The 13536-nt window shown below is 37.4% G+C and overlaps 1 protein-coding gene across 1 annotated transcript; it reads right to left on the bottom strand.

The window, feature by feature from the left end:
- Positions 1-8535: 8535 nt before the first annotated feature.
- LOC110027991 (myb family transcription factor EFM-like) lies at positions 8536-11396 on the bottom strand. The gene is made up of 5 exons (XM_020729668.1): positions 11227-11396; positions 10934-11145; positions 10627-10837; positions 10447-10523; positions 8536-9161 (listed from the first exon to the last, which is right to left on the bottom strand). The coding sequence occupies exons 1-5, from the start codon at positions 11345-11347 to the stop codon at positions 8808-8810; spliced, it is 975 nt and encodes a 324-aa protein (XP_020585327.1). The 5' UTR covers positions 11348-11396; the 3' UTR covers positions 8536-8807.
- Between the last annotated feature and the right edge of the window lie 2140 nt (positions 11397-13536).

Raw genomic sequence — 13536 nt, 5'->3', positions numbered from 1 at the left:
GATTTTGGTTATTGGAGGATGCAGATAGAAGACTACCTCTATGGGATGAAACTTCATCTTCCATTATTGGGAAAGCGACCGGTGAAGATGGAAGAGGCAGATTGGAATTTGTTAGATCGACAGGTTCTGGGGGTTATTCGATTAACTCTATCAAGTTCCATTGCCCACAACGTCATAAAAGAGGACAACAACAGATCTTATGACAACTTTATCAGGCATGTATGAAAAACCATCGACGAATAACAATGTGCATTTGATGAAAAATTTATTCAACCTGAAGATGACAGAAGGTTTGTGTGTTGTTCAACATCAACATCTGAATGATTTTAACACCATCAAAAATCAATTGCGTCCGTTGAAATTGATTTTGACGATGAGATACGTGTGCTGATATTGTTGGCTTCATTGTGAAATAAATGGAAAGTCATGAGGATGGCAGTTAGAACCTCTGTAGGTAAAACTAAGCTGAATTACGATGATATTCGTGATTTGATTTTAGTTGAGAAGGTGCATAAAAAGGATTCTGGCGAGACCTCAGGTTCGAGTTCGGCACTGAATGTTGATTCCAGAGGGAGATCACAAGACAGGAACTCAAACAGAGGAAGGTCGAAATCACAGCACACAAGCAAGAGCAAGTCAACGTCTGGTCAGCAAGCAATCTGCTGGAATTGTGGCAAAACTGGCCACATAAAGAAGAACTGCAAAAATCCTAAGAAGACGGAGAACAACAGTGCTAATGCTGTAACTGAAGAAGTACATGATGCACTATTGCTTGCAGTTCATAGCTCTGTTGACGACTAGATACTGGACTCAGGGGCTTCCTTTCATACATCTTCCCACCGGGAGTTAATGAAAAACTATGTTACAGGTGACTTTGGGAAGGTGTATCTGGCTGATGGAGCAGCTTTGATTATGGTGGGAATGGAAGATGTTGAAATTGCACTCCCTAACAAAAATAATTGGATCCTGCAAAAGGTTAGACACATTTCTGAACTGAAAAAGAATCTCATATATGTTGGGCAGTTCGATGAGGTAGGTCATTCAGTAGTGTTCTCTGATAACACCTAGAAGGTTACCAAAGGAGCATTGTTACTGACTCGGGGTAAAAAAACTGGTACGCTATATATGACTATTGGTTTAATTAACAGTGTTGATACTGCAATTGTAGAGAGCACAACAGACATATGTCATTGCAGGCTTGGGCACATGAGTCAGAGAGATATGAAAGAGCTTCAGTTCAGAGGCAAGCTACCAGAACTGAAGTCAGTTGACATCGGCATGTGTGAAAGCTGCATTATGGGGAAGCAGAAGAAGGTCAGTTTTCTGAAAGGTGACAGAGTGCCAAAGACAAAAAAACTAGAACTGATACAAACCGATGTGTGGGGGCTTTCCCTAGTGGCATCACTTGGAGGCTCTCGCTATTACGTCACAGACGACCACAGCAGAAAGGTATAGGTTACTTTCTGAAGCATCAATCTAATGTATTTTCTGTGTTCAAAACTTGGAAGACCATGGTTGAAACGGAGACAAATCTAAAAATGAAATGTTTGAGATCTGACAATGATGGTGAGTACATTGATGGTGGGTTCAAGGAGTACTGTGCAACTCAGGGTATCAGAATGGAGAAGACCATTCTGGAGACACCGCAGCAAAATGGAGCTGCAGAACACATAAACATGACCATCAATGAGCGTGCTAGGAGCATGAGATTGCACGTCGAACTACCACCAACCTTCTAGGCAGATGTGGTCAGCATTGCAGTTTACTTGATCAACAGAGAGACATCTGTCCCATTAAACTGTAAATTACCTGAGGAGGTCTGGAGCGACAAAGAGGTCAAATTTTCTCATCTTAAGACTTTTGGTTGTCTTTCTTATGTTCTAATCAATCCTGATGCACATAGCAGGTTTGAGGCTAAGTTAAAGAAATTTTATTTCATTGGCTATGAAGGTGAAGCATTCGGTTATCATTTCTGGGATGATCATGATAAAAAAATCATCAAAAGCAGAAATGTGATCTTTAATGAGAAGTTGATGTACAAGGAGAAGGCTAGTACAAAATTTGAAGTAGCTCCTCAGGAATCGAAGTTTGTGAGGTTTGAGCGGAGATGAAAATGATGAGGAGAATGGGTCCGGGGCACCCATTCTTATTAAAGATTTGGGAGTCAGGAGAATGGGTCCGGTTCAGAGTCATTAACAACTCCCATTAACAACTCTAGTCGCTGTTCGTAGGTCAGTCAGGAGCAGGCGTTCGCCATAGCATTACTCACCAACTTTGAACTACATCTTGCTGACAGATAGTGGGGAACCACAGAGCTATGAAGAAACCTTAGCATATGAAAATTCTAGCAAGTGGGAGTTGTCCATGAATGAGGAGATTGATTCCCTGCAAGAAAATCAGACATGGGAGCTGACAAAACTTCCACCAAGGAAGAAGGCATTGCACAACAAGTGGGTGTACCGGATGAAGATTGAGTCTAATGGCAGTAAAAGTACAAGTCTAGACTTATTGTAAAAGACTTTCAGTAGAAATAGGGGAATTGACTATTCTGAGATCTTTTCTCCAGTGGTGAAGCTCACAACCATTAGAATGGTACTAGCTATGGTTGCTATTGAAGATTTATTCCTTGAACAGTTAGATGTGAAGAGAGTTTTCCTTCATGGAGATCTTGAGGAAAAAATCTACATGCACCAACCTGAAGGGTTTGTGGTATAGAGAGAAAAAATTCAGTTTGCAGACTGAAAAAAAGCTTGTACGGCCTGAAGCATGCTTCTAAAACAATACAAGAAATTTGATAATTTCATGCAAAATACAGGATACAACAGATGTTAGACAGATCACTGTTGTTATGTCAGGTACTTTGACAATTCTTATATCATCCCATTGTTGTATGTGGATGATATGTTTATTGCAAGGGCCAACATCAATGAGATAAATAATTTGAAGAAGCGGATGTCAGGACACTTCACAATGAAGGATTTGGGAGCAGCAAAGTAAATCCTTGGCATGAGGATTGTTAGACACTGAGTCAGAGGCACGTTGAGGCTTTCACAGGTTGAATATGTTAAAAAGGTGCTCAGTACGTTCAATATGGACAAGGCCAAGCTAGTTGGCACACCTTTGGGCAGTCACTTAAGACTTAGCAAAAATCAGTCACCCAAGTCAGAGGAGGAACAAGACTACATGAGTAAGGTTCCTTACGCTTCAGTTATTGGTTCACTCATGTATGATATGGTCTGCACCAGATTAGATATTGCCCATGTAGTGGGAGTTGTGAGCAGGTACATGAGTAATCCAGGGAAGGAACATTAAGAAGTTATGAAGTAGATTTTGAGATACCTAAGAGGATCTTCAGAAATCTGTTTGTGTTTCTCAGGAAAGAGTCTGGAGGTACATGGCTATGCTGATGCAGATTTAGCTGGAGACATTAATAGTAGGAAGAGTACTACATGTTATGTTTATACTCTTGGTGATACTGCAGTGTCATGGGGCTCAAGTCTACAGAAGACAGTTTCTTTGTCCGCTACAGAAACTGAGTATGTTGCAGTGTCAGATGCTGCAAAGGAGATTGAATGGCTGTAGAGCTTCCTGAAAGAATTGGGTAAGAAGGCTCAGAAAGGCACACTTAACAGTGATAGAGCACCATATTCCTTACCAGAAATCCAGATTTTCAATCCAGGACCAAGCACATTCAGATCATGTATCACTTCATTCGATCTTTGTTAGAAGACAGACAATTACTATTTAAGAAATTTTGTGGAAGCAAGAACCCTGCTGATGAGTTGACTAAGGGTGTCACTCTTGAGAAACTGAAGTTGTGCTCGACTTCAGTTGGTTTTCTAGCGTGAAGACAGAGACTTTGAGTTGCAGAGGTGGAGGATATCACGTTTGAAGAAAAAGGGCAGCGCACCCAATGGATGGTGCAGCTAGTGTTCCAGTCACCAAGTGAGAAAATTGTTAAGTAAAGTGGAGCCCGGTACACCTTTTCTTTGAATTTGTCAAGAATCTGTTATGACAAAATATTTAATTATTAATTAAATATTTACTTTCTTAAAGATTTTCTTCCAAGGCAAACGCCTGAAAAGCTTCACTAAGAATCTTGTGAGATCTTGAAAATCTTCCTCTTATTTACTTAATTAGCTTCGCCTGCTCCCTATAAAAGGCTAACCCCGCCTGCTCTCCAAAATCATCCCACAAACTCCTCTTCAATTGAAGCTTGAAGGAAAAGGAAAAAGAAAAAACTTTTATTTTTGGTTTCTTTTCTTTGGCTTAGAAGAAAAATATTTCTTGTGTTCCTTTCTCGTGGCTTTGAGAGAGAGGTAGGAGACGTGAGGAAGAGGAGAGAAAGAAAGAGAGAAAGATTGTTCTTTCTTATAGAAGTCGAGACGCTCGACGGTGTAATTCCTTGAAGTAATAAAATTCTCTAGAGCTCCGTGTTAGAATTTATGAAGTTGACACCACTACTTGAAGATTTTAATCCCCAACAATGGCGCCAAAAACTTGATCCTTGAAACTTAATGCTTATGCACAATATAACAATAGTTTTGATAGATTTTTCACTTATATTTCTTTATTTTCCAACAAAACCAAAAACTTGTTCTTGAAGAAAAATAAGAATTTAATTTTTTTTATTTATATATATTTATATTGGGATACTACGCAAGTATACGTATCGTTATCAAGTAATACAGGACTTTTTGATTAAGATCTGAATATCGAACCCATAGGGAAAATTATGCAATATGCACTTTTTAGAAAGTTTTTCTATTTTTAAAAAGATAATTACTTAAACAAAAAATGATTTTTGTAGAAATTAAAATGTAAATATTTTTGGTATTTTTGATATTTTAACGAAACAGTAACAACTTAAAAAGATAACTAAAGTTTTTGTAGAAGAAAAATACTTAATATGAAAATATCTTTCTTTTTATCATGAATCACTAATAAGTATGGAAATTTTGTTGCGGAAGTATGCAAATTGTGTTGTGTCAAATAGGAGCAATAATATTCTTTACCCTTATTAGATATGCTATAAAGAATATTGGCTAATTTAAAGTTTGAATAGTTCTAAAGATCAGCAAGGCAGAGAAGATACTGGCTCTCACTCTAGAGTTCCCTCGATTCTCTCCACCTGCAAATATTAACTGACAACCATATTTTGTTGGTTATCTTCGAACCCGCCATCTTGCAGGGTATTAACCGACAAATTTTTTTAATAAACAACTGGAATGCTATCAGGAATAATGTTATTAATCGACGGATTGGAAGTCGTGTATAAGCGGTTGGAAATAATATGCTATACCACCAAAATCGCGGCCCTCCCTGTGTTGCCCTAATCAACTCCCCCACCTACTCCCCTCTCCTCGAAGCCCTCTCCTCTCCAAACCCTCGCATCTCCATCCACCCACCTTTCTATTTTGTCAAAAACCATCACATTCATCACTGAACCCTCACAAGACAGTCACAACAGAAGCTAGTTGAGAATGCATCATTGGGAACGTGGCTTGCAGTGATCGGAAAGTCTCATTTTTCTTCTCCTTCTGCTCCTTTCCTCTCCGAAACGATCAAGGAAGGTAACTTCTTCTCTTCATTTTTGTTTTTATCTTCATTTCCTTGAAGGAATGTGATTAGGGTTTAGGGTTTAGGTACTAGAAAGAGATTTGACCAATTATTTTCCTATTTTAGTTGGAGTACATGAGGGATCGGCTTTGAGTCCATAGGTTTTTGCTTTAGTTATGGTTAGGTTTTTGCTTTTGTAATGGTTCCTCTTACTAGACATTTATAGAAGGATGTACCTTAGTGCATGCTTTTTGTCAGTAATATCCTTCTTGTGGATAAGACTACAAAAAGTGTTTAGGGAAAACTTAAATTATGGAGGTCGACATTGGAGTCTAAAGGCCTTTTTTTAGTAGATCTTGAACTGATTACTTGAAATGCAATTTTAGTGGAAGTAGCTTTAGATATCTCGGGTCTCTTGTTCAAAGTTATGGCGATATAAATGGGGATGTGATTAGTAGATTTCTAGTTGGTTGGTTGAAGTGGAGGAATGCATCTGCCCTATTGTGTGATAGAAAATATCACTTAGACCTCAAAGAAAATTTTATAAGACGATCATGAGATCCTCAATATTCTATGGTGCAAAATGTTAGCCTTTAAAAGAGAAGCAATGAAGGAAAAGGATTCTCGTAGGCGACCCAACTTAGTGGGATAAATGTTTAAAGATGTTGTTGTTATTGTTAAGGATAAAATGCATAATGAATATATCCATACATAGGGTTGTTAGAGATAAAATGTGTAATTCCAAAGTATTTATGTATCCAACACTTAAACTTTGCATTTTAATACAATTTTTCATGTACACGTAAGATTTTATATGTGTTACATTGGGTAGCTATGTGAATTCAGCTTGAACAACGACTATCACTCAAAAATTAATTTTGGATCAATTTTCTTTTAAGTTGTCCTTCGGTTGGATTGAAATTGGATTATTTAACATCATATCAATGTTAGGTATGTCGAAGATCATTAAATCCATTAAAATATCTATTTCTAATATCCCGCAACTGTAGCTACTCCAACCTTTTCATGGATATATTTATTTTATATTTTGTTTCCAATTGTAAATCCAATCGTAGAACCAATCATTCTTCTCCCGACAGTCACTTATGCAATTAATTGCACACTTTGAAATATTTTCTTAGAAGAAAATATTTCATATGATGTAAGAATGTTCGATGTTTACTCCATTGTGAAGTTTAATTTTTGTTTTCAAAATAGAAATTCCCTTCAAAATCTCGCTTGTCAGTTCTAAAAGGAAAATTCACTTCAAAATCTAAACTGTCCAATGTTCATTTTGGAAATGCAAATTTAAATACTCACAGACGACGTCAAACTACTGTGTGTTAACAAATTTGAGGCAATAAAGTACCAAATTATCATCTTAGCATGATATGAAGATTCAACATACATTCAGCCAAAAAAAAACTAGTAATGACATTATAAATTTTTAGGTGAAAAACCGGTACATGAAAAATCACAGGGTCTGATCCAGCTGAAGAGTGCAACTATAAAGATGATTATAATTGCAACAACTTCTCTTACATGTTGGAAAGGATTAGAAGATTTCCCAAGTGACAACGTGGACATGCATATGAAATTTTTGCATGGAACGGATGATAACTGATAGCGATGGGCAGCGGCCAGTAAATGGGGGACGACGACGACCTGCGGAGGTCAGCAAAGGCCAGTGGGGGTCAGCGGCGGATGACGACTGTCGGGGTGGTCGATGGTGGTTAGTTTTGGATGACGTCGGCAAGAGCGGCGTTGAACTTCAACTTCTTCTCAAAGTTTCAAGCTCTCTCTTCAGACTTCAAGCTCTCCTCCGGCTTCAAGTTTTCTTCCTTCTTCGTTAGAGGGGTTGGGCTCTATTTATAGAGTTTTGGGTGTTATTAATGCATGAATATAAATCACTTTGATCAAGCAACTCAGATGGCTTCTCTCGATCAGATGACATTTGATGAAAGTTTGAGTGTCTTAATTATGCTAGAATTGAGTGATATTGGGCCCATAGTATTTGTCTTGTCAAAACATTCGATTTGACTAGAGAGAATCCACATTCGTTTGATCTTCCAAATGTGTTTAGAAAACTTCAAAAAATGGTTTAATGGCTTGATTTTGTTTGGATTGGACCAATTTTGATAACATTCGGTTTTTCTCGTCGAGCTGGTCAGTTTGACTGTAAGTTTGCTGAAAAAGGAGCTTTGGATGACTTTTTATCGAAGTTTGAATATTTCTTGCTCAAAAAGTCATCTCGAGAAGTGTATCATGCCTCAAGATTCATGTTAGATGATAAAAATTTGTTGAAGTCGTATCACTACTAATTCAATTAATCTACTGGTGAGAGTACAAACTATTTTTACATTTGTCTATAATGTGAGAACTCTTGTTTATTTAACATTACACTCGACGCCAGTGTAACGGACCTGCAAACTTTTCACAGTATTTAAGTCATAAAGTGCATCATTTTCATGGGACACAGTAGCAACTAGACAATTATTTAGAGGATATATTAATATCATGATTTTTCATCAAAAAAAATTATGTTGTAGGTTGTCGACCATTTAATGTAACTCCTTATTTTTTGTATCCAGGGCTTGGAATCCCGACAGTAGCAATGTTGATTTCAAATTAAAATATAAATAAAAAATTATTAAAAAAAAAAAAAGAAACGGCCTATAAATCTTGCTTTGTGCGTGCCGAAATCTCAAAGAATGGACTTTAAAATAGGTGTGCGTGTGCATGCGTGGGAGGAGTAAATATTACATAACACATGTACTTTTGGGGTCTTCGTGTTTTTTTCTTTTTTTTTTTTTCCTTTTGTTCGCATTATCTTAGTGGATGGACATACATTTTTACGTAAATATGAGAGAGGGAGAGAGAGAGGGAGAGAGACATTCTATGTTCATGAATCCAATCTTGATCACTGACAATTATTTCGTTTGATATAAGAATACAACAAGATGAAAGTCTCTGACACAGTATAAAAGAAGAGATCGGCACGAATTTCCCAAAGTTAGGAATTAATCAAACTCAACAAATCATAAAACGCTCCAAATAAGCAACAGAAGCGTTGGACATCAATCATGCTATGCTCTCATACAAATCTAATTGTATGTAAGAAAAAACATGCCGGTCCAAGTATGCTACTCCATACTTCTACAGTTAAAAAAACGCATAATAAATGTGAATGCTCGTTCACTTTCCTCACCATCTTCAAATGTGAGACCTAAACAAAAAAAAAAAAAATCTCACAAGAGAGGCAAAGTTGTGGTCTGCGAGGCCGATGACATGTTGCAAGAATCAGATTTCGTTTCCGATTCATGATCTGCGGGATTATTATTATCATCTTCGTATGACTGTGATGGCCTGAAAGGTAAATTATTCAGCTGTTTCTGCTGCTTTGGCTGTTTTATTTGAGGATTTCTCGTGTAAAGTCCATTGAAAGCCGCACTGCTTTGTTCAGCGGAAGAGGCCGCCACCGCATACTCCGGTGGAGGAACCAATATACCTCCTACCAACACGAACTGTGGAGGGATTTGAGGGCTGATGCGACTGCTGCTCTGAATAGTGGGTGGCAGCCGCCTTGTGTGTAGCCGGTATTTCTGCAGTAGTTATGCATGTAACGCTGTTTTTCAAAATTTATTATTTTTATTATGATACTCTTGCAACTATTTTTATAACTAGTTGTAGAGGCCCCAAATCAAAAAAAATGATACTCTTGCAACTATTTTTATAACTAGTTGTAGGAGAAATATTTGCATATATAAGATGTACGCAGCGTTGCGTATATCAGAGGTTATTCTGGGGGTACAAGGGAGTTATATCCGGGTTATACCGGAGGTTACAAGGGGGTATAACCCAGATATAACCCCATTGTACCCCCTGAATAACCCCTGATGTACGCAGAGCTGCGTACATCTTATGTATTGCGTGCGGAACAACGGATAGGATGCGGTCATGTTATTGTGCATTCACATACGGCTCAATCGTGTCATTATTGATCCGGACATGCAGAGACAACACACACAATATTATATACCCAATTCGATCCTAAACTTCAGAAGACACCACTACATGAATCTTTTATATCATTATATGTATAAAATGCACGAAATTTAATAGGCCAGTATGACAACAGAAAAAACAACGGGCAACTGTGCAATATAAGTTTAAACAGGCTACAAATACTTCTTATATGTAAAACTAGGTTGAATGTAGCATCCAATATTAGTTTTATATGGTAGTATGAGTAAAATTAGATGTGAATTCTTTAATCAAGGATTGAATAAGTTGTTGCAAAAAATTAGAATGAAGAAAGTCAGCAAGAAGATCGTGAACAACACTATCATGAGTGGCAAGTAGTTGTAGAACTAGATTATGTCTAGGATGAGCAATTACACACTCGGAAATTTAAGAATTTTCTATATAAATAATAAAATTTTATAATTTTTATCATGCAAGTAATTTAGTAATTATACTACTATATAAAACTAATATTGGTTCCAAAAAAACTTAAAACTAAAGAAAGTCACAAGAAGAGATCATGAACAACACTAGGATGAGTGACAAGGAGAGGTGAAACTAGGTTATGTCACACTCTGAAATTTCAGATTTTTGGATATAAATGGTAAAAACATTTATGATGTAAGTAATTTAGTCAACAAAAACACGTTAGCTAAACATGATAAAGAGCGCACAGTAATCTGAAAATAATTTGAAATACGTATCTAGAGTTTCATATGATTGAATATATATGAATAACTGTGATTTAAAGATTGAGATACATGAAGCCTGCAGCGCATCAATAAAATTAATTAATTTGATTGAAAATGAGAGTAATTGATCATTTTGCATATTGAAAGGTGAGCAATTTGAACAAATCTTCACCTGCAAATGAGACTTCACCTCATCATTTGTCAGCCGCTCCACCTTCATCAGCTCCCTGATTTGTTTGGGTGTCCCCGCTGAAAACATGCAATCCAAACTTCATCCTTTCCCAAACCAATCTTTTTCTATAAAAATAAATAAAAATTCTTCTGCTTGTTTGATCATAAATGAAGAACTCACATTGGGAACCACCAAGTTGCTCAAGTGCGTCCAGGAACTTGCGATGCAGCTCAGGAGACCAACATCTCCTCTGCTTCCTGGGCGCAGCAATGTTCTCCATGGTGATGGAGCTCTCAAGAACCTCCGACGCTGGAGGCGGGCAAGGCTTCTCCTTCTCAAGCAGCTGAAATGCTCCTCCAATCTTAGCCACCGGTTTTCTCAGCTTCGAGCTCTAATCGAGCAGAAAAACGTTAATTTTTATCGATAAGAAGGAGATAAAGCACAGAAAGAGTTTAAGTTTGATTTTTTTTTTTTTTTTGTGTCTCACCTCTTCCGGCGACGTTTCTACTCCGGCCACCGTAGACGGAGCCCATAACTGAGCGGATCTTAGCCAATCGGGCTTAGAATCACCTGCCAATTTGAGACTTTTGTCGCTGGGAGAAGAAGAAGAGGTTGGTTTCAGAGAAATGAACTCCTCTACAACCGGCACTTCACCTGAATACTCATCGTCAGCCATCTCCTGCCGTCTAATTTCGATCGCTGCCCGTTAAAGAAGAATTTTTAGCTAAACACTGAACATTAATCTCCCAAACAGGGCAAAAAAAGTGATTTTGGACGTACCTTGGGTGATAAGCTCGAGGCAGAGAGGTAACTCCCGGGAGAACATCTGTATCTTGCGACGCTCGTCTTCCAGGGCTTCGATGTAGGCACGGAGGTCTCGTTTGCGAGCCGAAAGTGCCATGACGAGGGAGAGGGAGGGAGAGGGAGGGAGGGAGAGAGAGAGAGGAGAAACAGAGGAAGCGAAGGAGAGAGAGAGAGAGAGGAGATAAGAATGAATGCGGAAGAGAAGAAGAGGAGAGTGGACGTGGGAATCCAACGGGGTCGAGGCGTCGCGTACCGAAATCGAATCTTTGAAGGCACGGCATTAATATTCCGTATGCCGATCTGCCGCCTCGACGGACAGATATTTTAAAAAGAATTTTTCCTTAACTTTTCCTCTCATTCTATCTAGATGATTGTCTGATTTTATTTGAAATTTTTGACTTTGGGAGACTCATAAATGAACTCATTTGAAAATTTATTCTCGTTTTTTTTAATTTTAAATAAACATTTTTTTAAAATTTTCATTGGGATGAAATTGCTCCTAATAAATTCCAAAATTATTTTCAATAGTAGATGATCTCTTACCATCCCAATATCATCAATATCTAATTAATACCACGCCAATACCACCGATCCGCACTTAATCCACACCTATCTCATCTATGTGCAATATTTTTCCAATTATTTGTATGTAAAAACAATTTTTTTGAAATTGAAACATGTATTGAATGTGTTCAAAATCATATTGGGAAGAAACCCAAGTGCGTACTCAAATTCAAACTTTCTTCAAATCTCATTTGAATTTGAATTCAAATAAAGTTCAAATCAAAATTTAATCTTTTGTTGGAACTTTGAATCAAATCAATAATTTTGAACAGAAAGACTTCCCCAATGCCCTCCTGTTTGATCCCACCTCCCCATTGAAGCCTTTGGCTAGTTATCTCTCACCATGAAGGGAAATATTTGTGTTTGTATTACGCATGCAACTCTGCGTGTGTCCCACGATAACCCCATAATAACCTATGAATAACATCTGAATTGAACTCGCGAAGGTTATTGGAAGGTTATTATGGTTATAGGTTATTGGAATTAATACCTCAATAACCTTCCAATAACTCTCTAGTAACAGCAAAGCAGAGGTTATTGCGGGGTTATTACAAACACAACTCTGCGTGCGTAATACGTATGCAAATATTTCCCATCATGAAACCAACTACTCTACAAGCACTTTTTACACACCTTCTCTGTATATATGTATGTACAGAGAACGATTGTGATGCACATCGCCTTTTATTTTAACCAGATCACCAAGTGAATTTCTTTGGCATTCGCACTCTACTAATCTTATAAACATGCACCTTCCCTAATTAAATTTCTTTCATAAACTCCTCTCATCTTTGCAATCCACCTGGCACATGATGTCTATCTCTAACGAGCTACTATTGTGAGCCCAACACCTTCACATATTGCCACTTCTGCTTATGCCTTCCCATAGAAATTTCCCATCACAAGCCACCTTTTTCCTTCACATGTAATCAGCCCTACCATCGCTCTTTCATCGAGAAAAGAAGTATTTTTTTTCTTGCATAAGAAAAGCAAAGGTATACATGAACAGATACATGGTGATACACAGTATCATAACATTTTAGTTCTATTTTGAAATCAAACAAACTCAAACCTAATTTGAACATGGTTAAACCCTATCGGAACTCGAATCCAAATCTCGGGTTCAAATTGAAGGTTCAAATAGGTTTGAATTTAGGTTGAAATTACATTTGAATCTGAATATATTCAAATCAATTTAGGGATTTTTTTTAAATTGAAAGAAATAATATGCAAATATAATATGATACCTCTTAATAAGGCTAATTTCTTCGGAGAGAAATTTTAAAATATGTTTCACAAAGGAAATAAAAAGAAATATTTTTTTTTCCAATTATGCATATTATGAGTCACTGTCGGCACTATTTTTGGTGTGGGGTTTGCCCGTAAGAAACTGTCGGTCATCGAAATTGAAATCCCATTGCCCGCTTCGGAAGGACGTTTTTTTTTAAAAAAAAAATTTAGTTTTGAAAAAGATGAAGTCAAACTGACCCCATAATTTTCATAGTTTAAATGGAAGAGCACTTTACCTCAAATTCTGTATCTATCCCAAAGGATGAATACAAGAATTAAGGGTAAGGCTCGATCAAATAAACTAGAGAAAGTCATGACATCCGTTTGATCTGCGGAACCAATATATTGGCCGACAAATTCCCCTATTTAATATAAGGAATTAAATAGGGTTTATATTATGCTGGGTTCGGGAAAAGCTTCCTATAAGGGCAA

Source organism: Phalaenopsis equestris, unplaced genomic scaffold (assembly GCF_001263595.1).
Source record: "Phalaenopsis equestris unplaced genomic scaffold, ASM126359v1 Scaffold000477, whole genome shotgun sequence".
Taxonomy (NCBI): Eukaryota; Viridiplantae; Streptophyta; class Magnoliopsida; order Asparagales; family Orchidaceae; genus Phalaenopsis; species Phalaenopsis equestris.
The sequence above is the reverse complement of the archived record's forward strand: the minus strand, read 5'-3'. Positions and strand labels throughout refer to the sequence as shown.